The 16,866-nt window shown below is 45.6% G+C and overlaps 1 protein-coding gene, 1 non-coding gene and 1 pseudogene across 2 annotated transcripts; 1 reads left to right on the top strand and 2 right to left on the bottom strand.

Annotated features, from left to right (window-relative positions):
* Positions 1-476: 476 nt before the first annotated feature.
* Positions 477-2,597, top strand: LOC135546352 (dual specificity protein phosphatase 14). The gene is given in 3 exon segments (XM_064974707.1): positions 477-838; positions 1,917-2,069; positions 2,072-2,597. Coding segments are annotated over 3 exon segments (582 nt in total). The 5' UTR covers positions 477-801; the 3' UTR covers positions 2,464-2,597.
* A 4-nt stretch (positions 2,598-2,601) lies between these two features.
* LOC135546353 (DNA-directed RNA polymerase II subunit RPB4-like) lies at positions 2,602-3,981 on the bottom strand (annotated as a pseudogene).
* A 2,222-nt stretch (positions 3,982-6,203) lies between these two features.
* Positions 6,204-6,275, bottom strand: trnag-ucc (transfer RNA glycine (anticodon UCC)). The gene has a single exon. It is a non-coding gene; the product is annotated as a tRNA-Gly (tRNA).
* Between the last annotated feature and the right edge of the window lie 10,591 nt (positions 6,276-16,866).

Raw genomic sequence — 16,866 nt, 5'->3', positions numbered from 1 at the left:
ACTCTCTCTGCCTTTGTCATCCTTACTCGCACCTACAGTCCCATACCTCTTTCATTTCATGGAGGGTTGAGTTGTAGCAGGGTGTGTGTTCCCTCTTCCTAGAGGCGTGCATGACAGTCATTAGACGTTTCCACTTAATATGAGGGCTGAGGGTGTCTTTTACACGTTATGAATGCAGCCCAAGAAACAATCAAAATGGGTCTGTGTTCAGTATGTTTTTATGTTCTGGAACGTTCAATTGAACAGAAACTGCTGTACAGAACAACCAGTTGAAAAACGGGGAGGGATTGTGGGCATGTATACATTGGGTATCATCCATTTTGTCAAGTTGATGGTCACCGGCTGCATTTCAAACACTTAAAAGGCACACCCTCAGCCCTCAAATTAAGTGGACACTTCTGATGACGTTGGACAAGTTTACACTTGCAGGGCATTAATTTTAAATGGACGCCCTTGCCCGGAAATTCATCATTCCACGATTGTGTTTTCAGCAACCGGTAACTGGGTGGGTTCTTTATATGCGCTACAGTCAATTATGATTGCATGTCTACTTATATGAACTATATAATTATTAATATACACCTATTGTATGATAGCTAGCAAATTAATTAGCTAACTAACATTAGCCTGCCTAGCTGGAACCTCAAGAATTAAAATATTTTATTTATACTATTTCCAAAAGCTAACCAAACAAAAACATTACTTTTACGAGACATGTTTTTGCATTAGTAGCACCATTTCTAACTTATTTACATGTTGCAAACTTCCCTGCTTGGCTAATAATTTGGACCGACGACAAATATGGCCGCGGGATTCCCCCCAAGGGCACAAGGCGAGGGTAAGTGAACAAAGGTGTGTATTTTATTTGATGTGTTTTGCATTCTGGGGATAAAAATTGTCCAACTTGCACCTAAATGTCTAGCACGTAAACTTTATAACAATCGTGATCAAAGGTCAAAATTTTGACTGCTAGTTTCAGCGGTTGCTCTTCACCAACATTGGTTAAGAACTTGTATGGAAGAATTTCATGGTAAGGTCGACACCGGTTGTATTCAGCACTTTGACAATTTTGTTGTTTTTGATCAACCTGCATTGTAAGAGGTTCTATTGTCAACCAATCATTGGGGTGTTTTGTTTGACCCACACGAACATGACCAAAGACATGACTGAAACATTTATAACTGATTTATGTGTACAGTGGGTATACAGTACACACAAGTGATGAGCCTCACTAATTGATTGTACACTGTGTACACACATATATATATTATGATTTCAGTTTGAGTGTGTGATATGGGGGTGAGATACATATTTCTACATTATAAAAACCTATTATAATAAAACATTAACACAGCCATATTGATCTGAGCCTTGCTGTTGGAAAACCACATTAGTGTCTGACTTTTTGGCTGTCACAGATGCAACTCCCCTCGACTTTCGTCTACAGTCGGTTGCTTTGGCCTTACCACTCAAACGCGACCATAGGTTGTGGAATGCTGTCAGCATGTCCGCTGCCCCTTTAAATACGTCATTCATTGCTTCAAGCCACACGGGAGGAAACGTACATCAAAGTCTGCTCAAGAACGTAGAAAAACATTTTCGGATAACGAGTCGTTCAGTATAAACCGTTCCGCAACGTAGCAAACGTTCAAGCTAATTGAATGTACCTCTATGACAATCCAGTCACGTGATGGAACGTGGATCAATTACGTCAAATCTATGCGTCAGGAAAAACGGCCGCCGTAAAACAGAAAATAAAAATACACAGTAAGTTTAAGGTTAAATCGATATTGGTTTCGGCTCTTCTTTTCTGGTAAGTCTCTAAGGCAAATCGCAATTAAGTAAAGATATTCACATGTTTGTGCTGACTTACAGACTGCATCTTTTTACAATTTAATCGTGTTTCTCTGTTGTAGTGAGACAGTTGGGCAGCTGTCAATGTCCATTCCCCATGTCATTCTCCCAGATCACCCAGTCTTTGTATCTGGGTGGTGTGGACACAGTCTTCAAGCCCACCGGTCTCTACAGTAGGAACATAACTCTGATTGTCAACGCCACTGCAGAGTACCCTGTCCTCCGTATGAGGGGGTGGAGTGTTTCCAGGTACCCGTACTGGACCAGCCTCACGCCCCCCTGGCCTGCTACTTCGATGCTGTTACAGAACTTATCCATAACAACCACTCAGGGAGTACGCTGGTCCACTGCACTGCAGGCCGGAGCCGTTCACCTACCCTAATCATGGCTTACCTGATGCGGTATGAGGGGGTATCACTGCGCCAGGCCCATGAGTGGGTCCTGAAGTACAGGCCTCATATCCGACCCAATGCTGGTTTCTGGAGGCAGCTGATGGAGTATGAGAGGAGGCTCTATGGGAAGAATACTGTGAGGATGGCAGCTACCTCCTGTGGTGTGCTGCCTGAGGCTCTGGATGGACAGGAGGCTATTTACTGTGTGAATGGCTGATGGTATGTGTCCCAAATGGCACCCTATTCCTTATGTAGTGCATTACTTTTGACGAGCCTAAACTGAAAAGAGTGCTATTTGGGATTTGTCATAGATGTATATGAGAAAATAAAACAAATTGCTATAAAAAATATTTAAAAATCTGATGTTTATTTATAAAGTATTTACATTTAGTAATGTATGTATTCATCCTAGCTTGGTATGGTCTTCTAAATGGAGCTGTATCATCTCTGCAATGAATGTACAGCTCTGCGGTGACTGACGCACCCCTCGGCTGTCGATACACCCCCCAAGTCCAATTTGAAGGTACCCATCCTGGGGAGAATGGTCAGAGTCCGGTTACATCCCAAACTGCACCCTATTCACTATAGGGTGTCATTTAGGATGCACAGTGTCCTTCTGGGGGTAGCAGAGCCCAGTATTTTCTGACATAACGATGGGTTTAGGTTAGAACAGGCCAGAGGAGGAACTGTCTTCAGTATTGGAAACTTCTCTTGGTCTGGATGTCATCAAGGATCTGCTGCAGCTCCTCATCCTCAAACTGCCACTCCAGACTTTAGACAGAACAAACAGACACAACTACTGTCACTAAATGTATATATAATAAACATTTACACCTGATTTCATGGTCAAGAGCCGACTGCTACCCAAATAGATACAATGTCTGGGTTAGAGGACTGAGTATGGTGATATGTGAGGAGGCAGTAACAACAGGCCCTACCTAGGGATGAGGAGCTACCGAGCTACTTCTGGACACATGTTGGCCAAACTGGCCAGCTCAAATGTATGCAGCTTCTTCCGTAAGAGCAAGCTATACGATACAGGGCAATAATTTCAGTCATCACGAAAAGTTACCACCATATTGTATTTTATACGGTATTGACATTGGTTTTTGGTTGTGATAGTGACAACCGCTACACTGACCTGCGGACACTGGCTATAGTTTCTCTGTTTTTGAACCGGCTGAAACGTGCAGTATAATTCAGACTTTTCATGAAGACCTCCTATAGCTCATGTTCGTCCTCTGCACTCTCGTTCTGCTGCTTGCGATGCTCCAGAAGCATCTTTACCTCGGAGTTTAGAAGTGTCTCCGCGTTCTCGAACTCTATGAAGAACACAGGTGTGTTTTAACGTGGTTAATATAGTTAGCTAGCTAAATACCTCCAGTGAATCGTCATATTCAATCTAGTTATCATAAATAAGCGGGACACGAACCTTTGGGGGAAAGTAACTGAGAAGCGTCCTCCTCAATATTTCTTGACAGTTGTTGAACCGCCTCTGGACGCCATACTGCTTGTCACAATTAATTAATTAACCTTTCTAGCTAACGTTACAGTAAAATAAAAAGCCACAAAGCTGATATCCAGTTGCTTGCTCTGAACCAAATGGTGCCTATATCGGCGCCTAATAATTGTTTTGGCATTATAAAAACATTAGCAAGGCGAAACTCCAAATTATTCAAGGAAAGAAGCTGCTACCTAACAAAAAAATAAAAATCAGCGTCTCATAGCAACACAAAGTACTTCCGGGTCACGGTATTTCGACTTTTAAAAGTCCCCCACGTAATAGTAGAAAAGTGTCAATAACCAGTATTTATTCGATATATGAAAAATAATTGTCTAAACGTTAAGCATTAAATGTGGTTTAATTATTTATTTTTTTCAATGTAAAACAAAACAAAACAAGCCATGAGGTTGAAGTAAGTGTCAATTTATATAGTCTTAATTACGTTCCTTTACTTAGATTTGTGTGTGTTTTGAAATTGTTAGATGTTACTGCACTGTCGGAGCTAGAAGCACAAACATTTCGCTACACCATCAATAGCATCTGCTAAATAGGTGTATGTGACCAATAAAAATTGATTTAGAGTGCCGAGACAGGATTGTGTCAAGGCACTGATCTGGGGAGGGGTACCAAAAAATGTCTTCAGCATTGAAGGTCCCCAAGAACACAGTGGCCTCCCATATTCTTAAATTGAAGAAGTTTGGAATCACCAAGACTCTTCCTAGAGCTGGCCGCCTGGCCAAACTGAGCAATCGGGGGAGAAAGGCCTTGGTCAGGGAGGTGACCAAGAACCCAATGGTAACTCTGACAGAGCTCCAGAGTTCCTCTGTGGAGATGGGAGAACCTTCCAGAAGGATAACCATCTCATCATCAGATCCTTGATGAAAACCTGCTCCAGAGCGCTCAGGACCTCAGACTGGGGGTGAAGGTTGACCTTCCAACAGGACAAAGACCCTAAGCACACAGGACAACACAAGAGTGGCTTTGGGGCAAGTTTATGAATGTCCTTGAGTGGCCCAGCCAGAGCCTGGACTTGAACCAGATCGAACATCTCTGGAGAGACCTGAAAATAGCTCAAAGTTAAGCCTACTCTATCATTAGGGCTACTTAACAGGGACCAACTCTGTTTAATCTACTCTCATACCGTTTGTTGATCACACATTCCCCACTGAGGCTCTCATATGGTCAGCAATACCAGACGGCGCAAAGAAGCTGGGAAAATGTTATAGCTGTATTTTGACATGTATATACCAGATTTGCATTGACAATGCAACCTATGGATTATCGAATAAAGTTAGGAATTTTCATGCCAAACAGGAGTAAGGATTTTGGGTTTCATTTAGATTGGGACGATCGGAAAATAGCCTAGAATATATAAAAGGCTACGTGAGTCAATAGATCGCTTGGCCGGTTCGTTCATTAAGCGGCCTATTGAAGAGTGCGGCATTTTCTGTGCTAAACTGACCAGACGCACCTCCAACAACAAATAAAAACAAATAATTCTCCCCAAAAACCATGACAATTTCTCTCAACCAGTGGCATATAGCTTTTTAGGTGAGCGCTGATGCCGTCCTGTGATAAGCAATGCCCACTTTGTCAAATGCATGGGCCTCAAATATTTCGCTTGTACATTCTCAGCGCGCATCTCCAGGGTGCTGTTGCCGAGCTCCACCAATTCCGTTAAAAAAATCCTCTAACATAAATCATGTAGCAGACATAGTATATGGTAGAAAGTGTTCGTGGGCTTCACTGTAGCCTACAGGTTGGATATAAAATGTATGACAATGTCATGAAGACACGTTTTACATCAAGCACTTTTCTCCGATTAAATACCCTAACCTTTTAATAGCGCCCAATCAAATAAAACATTCGCTGATATGTTAACAAACAACATATCCTAAAAACAGGACAGATCCATGTAAAATACAAAATATTTGTCATGGTCAGTGGTTTCAAGTTTGTATCCGTCGATCATAGCGAAAAATAAAATAATTTTGCATTTCCCTCTGTGTAAACACATTTGAAATAGATTCAGGATAATGTTAGGTAGCTGATATTCAGAAGTTTTAATAGCCAAATTGATTAGTCACGGGAATCTGGACAATTAAAGGCAATGCAACAGCCTGTTTTACGAACGGTGGGCTTAACACATGGATGGACATTCATACAAGTCCATTGTAGGCGGACACTCTAGGCTGCACTCCAGTCATCAAGGGCCGAAGTATTTTGGACGTATTTTTTTGTAGGGTCAGGACCGGCCGTCTTTTTTTTGGTAGTTATATTTTTTTAACATAATGCACTTCATATTGCACTATGCAAAGCTGCGAGAAAGTCGTCTGGTGTCGCCAGGTGGTTGACGATTAAATTACAACGCCATTTTCATTCAGTGCTGCATTGCGGTTCATTGTTTGGAGAAAAAAACAAGTAGAATATTGGTTGAAATGCTCAAAATGATTTGCGTTGGCCGGGAATCGAACCCGGGTCAACTGCTTGGAAGGCAGCTATGCTCACCACTATACCACCAACGCTGACATGACTTTAAATAAACATGACTGAATTTAAAGTAACAATTTTAATGTTTTCTGTAATTACCTGTTAAAAGTGTAGTTTCGTTTTTTTTATTTGGCCAGACATATATAATTATACATATAATTAGCTAAAAATAGGTCACGGTTAAATAATACAGATGTGCTAATGTTGCTTGTTTTAAGGTGTCGTAATCAAATTACATTATTTTGCTAATCCAGCTAACTGAGTTTGTCCCTGCTAAACCAGTTATGTAACGGTTTGGTTTTGGTTCGCAAGAACTTCCAATTGAGGTCGATAGCTTGCAAAGAGACTGAGAGAGCTTCTATATCTAACTAGCTAGCTTACATTACCTGAACAAATATTATCTAACAGTTTTGTTTCTCATTTCTAGTGGTATTACAGTGCATTCGTAAAGTATTCAGACCCCTTACGTTTTCCACATTTTGTTACGTTACAGCCTTATTATAAAATGGATTACACACAATACCACGAAGCGAAAAAAATAACAGAAATACCTTATTTACATAAGTATTCAGACTCTTCGCAACTAGACTCGAAATTGAGCCCAGGTGCATCCTGTTTCCATTGATCCATGAGATGTTTCTACAATTTGGAGTCCATCTGTAGTAAATTCAATTGATTGGACATGATTTGGAAAGGCACACACCTGTCTATATAAGGTCCTACAGTTGACAGTGCATGTCAAAGGAAAAGCCAAGCCATGAAGTTGATGCAAGATGCAAGATGAACCACCAAGATGCTTCCAAACTGAGCAATCGGGGGAGAAGGGCCTTGGTCAGAGAGGTAAACAAAAATCAGATGGTCACTGACAGACCTCCAGTTCCTCTGTGGAGATGGGAGAAACTTCCATAAGGACAATTATCTCTGCAGCACTCCACCAATCAGGCCTTTATGGTAGAGTGGCCAGACGGAAACCATTCAGTAAAAGGCACATGACAACCCACTTGGAGTTTTCCAAAAGGCACCTAAAGGACTCTCGGACCATGAGAAACATTATTCTCTGGGCTGATGAAACCAAGATTGAACTCTATGGCCTGAATGCCAAGCGTCACCATAGGAAGAAACCCTATGGTGAGGCATGGTGGTGGTGTCAGCATGCTGTGGGGATGTTTTTCGGTGGAAGGGACAAGGAGAGGGAAAGATGAACGGAGCAAAGTACAGAGAGGTTGTTGATAAAAATCTGATCCAGAGCGCTCAGGACCTCAGACTGGGGTGAAGGTTCACAACAACCCTAAGCACACAGCCAAGACCACGCAGGAGTGGCTTTGGGACACGTCTCTGAATGTCCTTGAGTGACCGAGATAGAGCCTGGACTTGAATCCGATCAAACATCTCTGGAGAGACCTGAAAATAGTTGTGCAGCAACATTCCCCATCCAACCTGACTGAGTTTGAGAGGATCTGCAGAGAAGAATGGGAGAAACTCCCCAAATACAGGTGTGCCAAGTTGTTGTGTCCTACCCAAAAAGACTCAAGGCTGTAATCGCTGCCAAAGGTGCTTCAACAAAGTACTGAGTAAAGGGTCTGAATACTTATGTGAATGTGATATTTCCGGTTTTTTTATACATTTGCAGAAACATTTCTAAAAACCTGCTTTTGCTTTGTCGTTATGGGGTAGTGCATGCTGATTGATGAAGGAAAAATACTATTTAATTCGTACTAGTGATATCCTTGACCTGCTCTGTGTTGGTGTATTGATGGGCTCTCTTTTTTCTCTCTCTCTCTCTCTCTCTCTCTCTCTCTCTCTCTCTCTCTCTCTCTCTCTTTCTCTATCATTTCAGAATGGGAGTGTTGAGAAGCGACGATGTGCTGACAACGTTTCTGTCATACCGGTGTCTGTTAGCTTCTGAACAACAGACTCTGGCCCGTCATTGCATGCCTCTGAGTGATATGTCCACCGTGGCTCCAGACCTTAAAACATGACCAGATCCCACCACTCCCAGCAACACTGCCCACAACAGATGAACATCAGACATGTTTGTCAACCGTTCATTTTAAACCAGATGTTGTAATCTCCAACTCCATGCGTAGGGTATACTGTTCACAGCTATGCAATTGCTAATTGCTTGTGTTGCATACTTGCGTAGTGTGTAAATAAGGCCTAATGCTCTGTAGTGTCCTGTACTGCTTATCCCGATGACTCCTGATTTAAATGGGCTTTGTTTTCTATCTTATACATTGTCTTTTCTAATTCGTGCACATGTTTTATTGCCTTAAATGTGTATTTTTCTTTGGGGTACTTTTAATAAAGTAGTTCAGAACAGAATTTCAGAGATTGTCCCAAAAATTCAACACATGTATAATCCAATCGGAAGCTGGTCTACATTTAATGGAATCCTAACTTCCTCCCTGTTCCCGCCATCCTGGATAATAAAGATGTCTGTCCCTTCCCTCTGTCCCAAGTATCCTACAAGTTCATATCATAAACATACATTAGGATATGATTTATTGTATCTGATTAGGAATTTAAGAAGGAATCCTGTTTGACACATTGCATGATGCCCCTCTTTATCCCAGACAAATTTCCCCTCATGGACAAAGTAAATGATATCAACTTGTAGGACACCTGGGATACACTTGGGAACCGCATCTCTAGCAATAGCCTATTTTTCTCCCATGGTAATGAAAGAGTTTGGCCATTAGATGGTGCTATCAAACCGTTTCTCAACCTCACTCATGATGACGGCCTGCAACGGGCGAGACAGACTTATGCTATCAAAAAGAGCTACACATTTTCAGTTTGTCTTTTTATGTATGCCTCAGCAGATTTACGCTGTACAAAAATATAAATGCAACATGTAAAGTGTTGGTCGAATGTTTCATGAGCTGAAATAATTGATCCCAGAAATTTTCTATATGCACAAAATGCTTATTTCTTTCAAATTTTGTGCACAAATTTGTTTACAGCCCTGTTAGTGAGCATTTCTCCTTTGCCAAGATAATCCATCCACCAAATCTAGAAGCTGATTAAACAGCATGATCATTACACAAGTGAACCTTGTGCTGGGAACAATAAAAGGCTACTCTAAAATGTTTACTTTTGTCACACAACACAATGCCACATATGAGGGAAGGTGTAAATGGCATGCTGACTGCAGGAATGCCCACCAGAGAATTGAATGTTCATTTCTCTACCATAAGCCGCCTCCAATGTCGGTTGGACATATTTGGCGGTATGTCCAAACGACCTCACAACCGCGGACCACGTGTATGGCATTGTGTGGGTGAGCGGTTTGCTGATGTCAACGTGAACAAAGTGGGGTTGTGTTATGGACAGCCATAAGCTACGGACAATGAACACAATTGCATTTTAGCGATGGCAATTTGAATGCACAGAGGTACGGTGACGAGATCCTGAGGCACATTGTCATAACATTCAACCGCCTCTATCACGTCGTGTTTCAGCATGACAATGCATGGCTCCATGCCGCAAGGATCTGTACACAATTCCTGGAAGCTGAAAATGTCCCAGTCCTTCTGGCCTGCATATTCACCAGACATGCCAACTATTGAGCATGTTTGGGAGGCTCTGGATTGACGTGTATGACAGCGTGTCCAATCCACTCTCCATGTGCACCTTCCTCACCCTTGCCGTCCACGTCTCTTCTAACGGAGGCCCAAAATAAAGGGTTAAGCGACAGGGAAACAATGTTCAGATCCAGGGTGTAAGCAAATCAGCAGTCAGGTAACCTCTTGCCATTTCCCAGTTGCATTATATGCCTATAGCCTGTTCATAAATGGAATGTCATATTGATATAGAAAACAGGGCTGAGTATTTCAGGAACATGTGTAGGTATGTAGACAGTCTATGGTGCGTACCCTGACATAACGGTCAGTGCTATCTGGGATCCGTGGGACGTCCCTACTCTAACCTTAACTAATACCATAACCCTTAGCTTAACCATTTTACATGTCAACTTCAATGAGGTACTGTAGGGACGTCCCAAGATAGCACAGACCCCAACAGAACAGTTGTTTTCCCGTGGTCTGTGTTCCTCCTGAAGCCGTGATGTGTTTATGGAAGAGTCTGAATGTTCCAATAGCTTGCCTCAGGCTGTTGATTTAAATCACCATATCATTCTTCAGATAACTCTGCTCTTAAAACCACAAGCCAGTCATTCTGACTGAGAGCTGCATCTGTTAGAGCAGGCTGAAGTCTCTATGTGTGTCTGTCTATCTCTCTCTATATATCTCTCTCTATATATATATATACTATATACTGTACATCTGTGTTTCTCTCAGCCCCCCCATCCCCCATCCCCCCGCCCCCCTCTCAATTAAATTCAAGGGTTTTATTGGAATGGGAAACATATGTTTACATTGCCAAAGTAAGTGAAATAGATAATAAACCAAAGTGAAATAAACAATAAAAAATTAACAGTAAACATTACACAAAAGTCCCAAAAGAATAAAGACATTTCAAATGTCTTATTATGTCTATATACAGTGTTGTAACAATGTGCAAATAGTTAAACTAAAAATGAGAAAATAAATAAACATAAATATGGGTTGTATTTACAATGGTGTTTGTTCTTCACTGGTTGCCCTTTTCTTGTTGCAACATGTCAATTTTGCTGCTGTGATTGCACAATGTTGTATATCTCCCAATAGATATGGGTGTTTATCAAAATTGGATTTGTTTTCAAATTCTTTGTTGGTCTGTGTAATCTGAGGGAAATATGTGTCTCTAATATGGTCATACATTTGGGAGGAGGTTAGGAAGTGCAGCTCAGTTTCCACCTCATTTTGTGGGCATCATCTGTCTTCTCTTGAGAGTCAGATCTGCCTACGGCGGCTTTTCTCAATAGCAAAGCTATACTCACTGAGTCTGTACATAGTCAAAGCTTTCCTTAAGTTTGAGTCAGTCACAGTGGTCAGGTATTCTGCCTGGTAGTAATAGTATGCTGGTACATAGCCTGGTAGTTATAGTATGCTGGTACATAGCCTGGTTATAATAGTATGCTGGTACATAGCCTGGTAGTAATAGTATGCTGGTACATAGCCTGGTAGTAATAGTATGCTGGTACATAGCCTGGTTGTCATAGTATGCTGGTACATAGTCTGGTAGTAATATTATGCTGGTACATAGTCTGGTAGTAATAGTATGCTGGTACATAGCCTGGCAGTAATAGTATGCTGGTACATAGTCTGGTAGTAGTAGTATGCTGGTACATAACCTGGTAGTAATAGTATGCGGGTACATATCCTGGTTGTCATATTATGATGGTACATAGTCAGGTAGTAATATTATGCTGGTACATAGTCTGGTATTAATAGTATGCTGGTACATAGCCTGGTAGTAATAGAACAATGCTCCTGTAGAGGAGAACGATGGGAGGATGAGTGGAGGGCAGGAGGGAGGTAGGGAGGGAGATGAGGAGATGATCGAGGGAGGGAGTGGAGGGCTGGAGGAAAGGAGTGGAGACAGGGAGAGAGTATTTATTTCCTTCCCTATTCCCCCCTCCGTCTCTATCACCTTCTTTTCAGATCCTTCTGTACATGTTAAATTAGTTGGTAGTTGGAATGGTTCTTTAATGTATTAGCTCACTGCTGTCCTCCCCTACACCCGGAAGACACATTTCAGTTGAATGCATTCAGTTTACAACTGACTAGGTATCCCCCTTTCCCTTTCCCTCTCATTAAGCTGGTGTTTGTAAGTGGGTGTGTGTTTGTGTTCATGCGTGTTTATGCATGCGTCTGATTGAAGGGGGATGGTTGCTTTTGTCACCAGCTGACAGGACAGTGGCAGTGTTTCATACATATTTCACACTGCAGTCGTACCAACAGGACAGGCCATTCACTGCCTACTGTCCTCCAGTCACACACACTGCCCACTGTCCTCCAACCACACACACTGCCCACTGTCCTCCAACCAGACACACTGCCCACTGTCCTCCAAACACACACACTGCTCACTGTCCTCCAACCACACACAGTGCCCACTGTCCTCCAACCACACACACTGCCCATTGTCCTCCAAAGACACACACTGCCCACTGTCCTCCAACCACACACACTGCCCACTGTCCTCCAAACACACACTGCCCACTGTCAAACACACACAATGTCCTCAGTCCCACACACACTGCCCACTGTCCAAACACACACACTGCACACTGTCCTCCAAACACACACACTAACCACTGTCCTCCAAACACACACACTGTCCACTGTCCTCCAAACACACACACTGCTCACTGTCCTCCAAACAAACACACTGCCCATTGTCCTCCAAACACACTGTCCTCCAAACACACACACTGCCACTGTCCTCCAAACACACACTGCCCACTGTCCTCCAAAAACACACACTGCCACTGTTCTACAAACACACACTGCTCACTGTCCTCCAAACACACACACTGCCCACTGTCCTCCAAACACACACACTGCCCACTGTCCTCCAAACACACACACTGCCCACTGTCCTCCAAACACACACACTGCCCACTGTCCTCCAAACACACACACTGCCCACTGTCCTCCAAACACACACACTGCCCACTGTCCTCCAACCACACACACTGCCCACTGTGCTCCAAACACACACACTGCCCACTGTCCTCCAAACACACACACTGCCCACTGTCCTCCAAACACACTGTCCTCCAAACACACACACTGCCCACTGTCCTCCAACCACACACACTGCCCACTGTCCTCCAAACACACACACTGCTCACTGTCCTCCAAACACACACACTGCACACTGTCCTCCAAACACACACACTGCCCACTGTCCTCCAAACACACACACTGCCCACTGTCCTCCAAACACACACACTGCCCACTGTCCTCCAAACACACACACTGCCCACTGTCCTCCAAACACACACACTGCCCACTGTCCTCCAAACACACACACTGCCCACTGTCCTCCAAACACACACACTGCCCACTGTCCTCCAAACACACACACTGCCACTGTCCTCCAACCACACACACTGCCCACTGTCCTCCAACCACACACACTGCCACTGTCCTCCAACCACACCCACTGTCCTCCAAACACACACACTGCCCACTGTCCTCCAAACACACACACTGCCCACTGTCCTCCAAACACACACACTGCCCACTGTCCTCCAACCACACACACTGCCCACTGTGCTCCAACCACACACACTGCCCACTGTGCTCCAAACACACACACTGCCCACTGTCCTCCAAACACACACACTGCCCACTGTCCTCCAAACACACACACTGCCCACTGTCCTCCAAACACACACACTGCCCACTGTCCTCCAAACACACACACTGCTAACTGTCCTCCAAACACACACACTGCCCACTGTCCTCCAAACACACACACTGCCCACTGTCCTCCAAACACACACACTGCCCACTGCCCACTGTCCTCCAAACACACACACTGCCCACTGTCCTCCAACCACACACACTGCCCACTGTCCTCCAAACACACACACTGCCCACTGTCCTCCAAACACACACACTGCCCACTGTCCTCCAAACACACACACTGCCCACTGTCCTCCAAACACACACTGCCCACTGTCCTCCAAACTGTGTCCTCCAAACACACACACTGCACACTGTCCTCCAAACACACACAATGCCCACTGTCCTCCAAACACACACACTGCCCACTGTCCTCCAACCACACACACTGCCCACTGTCCTCCAAACACACACACTGCCCACTGTCCTCCAAACACACACACTGCCCACTGTCCTCCAAACACACACACTGCCCACTGTCCTCCAAACACACACACTGCCCACTGTCCTCCAACCACACACACTGCCCACTGTCCTCCAAACACACACACTGCCACTGTCCTCCAAACACACACACTGCTCACTGTCCTCCAAACACACACACTGCCCACTGTCCTCCAAACACACACACTGCCCACTGTCCTCCAAACACACACACTGCTCACTGTCCTCCAAACACACACACTGCCCACTGTCCTCCAAACACACACACTGCCGACTGTCCTCCATACACAAACACACTGCCCACTATCCTCCAACCACACACTGCCCACTGTGCTCCAACCACACACACTGCCCACTGTCCTCCAAACACACACTGCCCAAACACACACACTGCCCACTGTCCTCCAACCACACACACTGCCCACAAACACACACACTGCCCACTGTCCTCCAAACACACACACTGCTCACTGTCCTCCAAACACACACACTGCCCACTGTCCTCCAACCACACACTGCCCACTGTCCTCAAACTGTCCTCCTCCAACACACACACTGCCCACTGTCCTCCAACCACACACACTGCCCACTGTCCTCCAAACACACACACTGCTCACTGTCCTCCAAACACACACACTGCCCACTGTCCTCCAAACACACACACTGCCCACTGTCCTCCAAACACACACTGCCCACTGTCCTCCAAACACACACACTGCCCACTGTCCTCCAAACACACACACTGCCCACTGTCCTCCAAACACACACACTGCCCACTGTCCACCAAACACACACACTGCCCACTGTCCGCCAAACACACACACTGCCCACTGTCCCAACTGTCCCACTGTCCCAAACACACACACTGCCCAAACACACACTGCCCACTGTCCTCCAAACACACACACTGCCCACTGTCCTCCAAACACACACACTGCCCACTGTCCCCACACTGCCCACTGTCCTCCAACACACACACTGCCCACTGTGCTCCAACCACACACACTGCCCACTGTGCTCCAAACACACACACTGCCCACTGTCCTCCAAACACACACACTGCCACTGTCCTACAAACACACACTGCCCACTGTCCTCCAAACACACACACTGCCCACTGTCCTCCAAACACACACACTGCCCACTGTCCTCCAAACACACACTGCCCACTGTCCTCCAAACACACACACTGCCCACTGTCCTCCAAACACACACACTGCCCAAACACACACACTGCCCACTGTCCTCCAAACACACACACTGCCCACTGTCCTCCAAACACACACACTGCCCACTGTCCTCCAAACACACACACTGCCCACTGTCCTCCAAACACACACACTGCCCACTGTCCTCCAAACACACACACTGCCCACTCCTCCAAACACACACACTGCCCACTGTCCTCCAAACACACACACTGCCCACTGTCCTCCAAACACACACACTGCCCACTGTCCTCCAACACACACACACTGCCCACTGTCCTCCAACTGCCCACCACACACACTGCCCACTGTCCTCCAAACACACACACTGCCCACTGTCCTCCAAACACACACTGCCAAACACTGTCCTCCAAACAAACACACACACTGCCCACTGTCCTCCAAAACACACACACTGCTCACTGTCCTCCAAACACACACACTGCCCACTGTCCTCCAAACACACACACTGTCCTCCAAACACAACACACACTGCTGCCCACTGTCCTCCAACCACACACACTGCCCACTGTGCTCCAAACACACACACTGTCCTCCAAACACTGCCCACTGTCCTCCAAACACACACACTGCCACTGTCCTCCAAACACACACACTGCCCACTGTCCTCCAACACACACAAACACACACAATGCCCACTGTCCTCAAAACACACACACACACTGCCCACTGTCCTCCAAACACACACACTGTCCTCCACTGTCCTCCAAACACACACACTGCCCACTGTCCTCCAAACACACACACTGCCCACTGTCCTCCAAACACACACACTGTCCTCCAAACTGTGTCCTCCAAACACACACACTGCCCACTGTCCTCCAAACACACACACACAGCCCAAACACACACACTGTGTCCTCCAAACACACACACTGCCCACTGTCCTCCAACCACACACACTGCCCACTGTCCTCCAAACACACACACTGCCCACTGTCCTCCAAACACACACACTGGCCACTGTCCTCCAAACACACACACTGCCCACTGTCCTCCAACCACACACACTGCTCACTGTCCTCCAAACACACACACTGCCACTCACTGTCCTCCAAACACACACACACTGCCCACTGTGTCCTCCAAACACACACACTGCTCACTGTCCTCCAAACACACACACTGCCCACTGTCCTCCAAACACACACTGCCCACTGTCCTCCAAACACACACACTGCCCTGTCCTCCAAACTGTCCTCCAACCACACACACTGCCCACTGTCCTCCAAACACACACACTGCTCACTGTCCTCCAAACACACACACTGCCCACTGTCCTCCACACACACAAACACACACACTGCCCACTGTCCTCCAAACACACACACTGCCCACTGTCCTCCAAACAAACACACACACTGCCCTGTCCTCCAAACACACACTGCCCACTGTCCTCCAAACACACACACTGCCCACTGTCCTCCAAACACACACACTGCCCACTGTCCTCCAAACACACACTGCCCACTGTCCTCCAAACACACACACAGCCCACTGTCCTCCAAACACACACACTGCCCACTGTCCTCCAAACACACACTGCTCACTGTCCTCCAAACACACACACTGTCCTCCAAACACACACACTGCCCACTGTCCTCCAACCACACACACACTGCTCACTGTCCTCCAAACACACACACTGCCCACTG

The sequence above is a fragment of the Oncorhynchus masou genome, chromosome 9 (genome assembly GCF_036934945.1).
Source record: "Oncorhynchus masou masou isolate Uvic2021 chromosome 9, UVic_Omas_1.1, whole genome shotgun sequence".
Classification (NCBI taxonomy): Eukaryota; Metazoa; Chordata; class Actinopteri; order Salmoniformes; family Salmonidae; genus Oncorhynchus; species Oncorhynchus masou.
The sequence above is the reverse complement of the archived record's forward strand: the minus strand, read 5'-3'. Positions and strand labels throughout refer to the sequence as shown.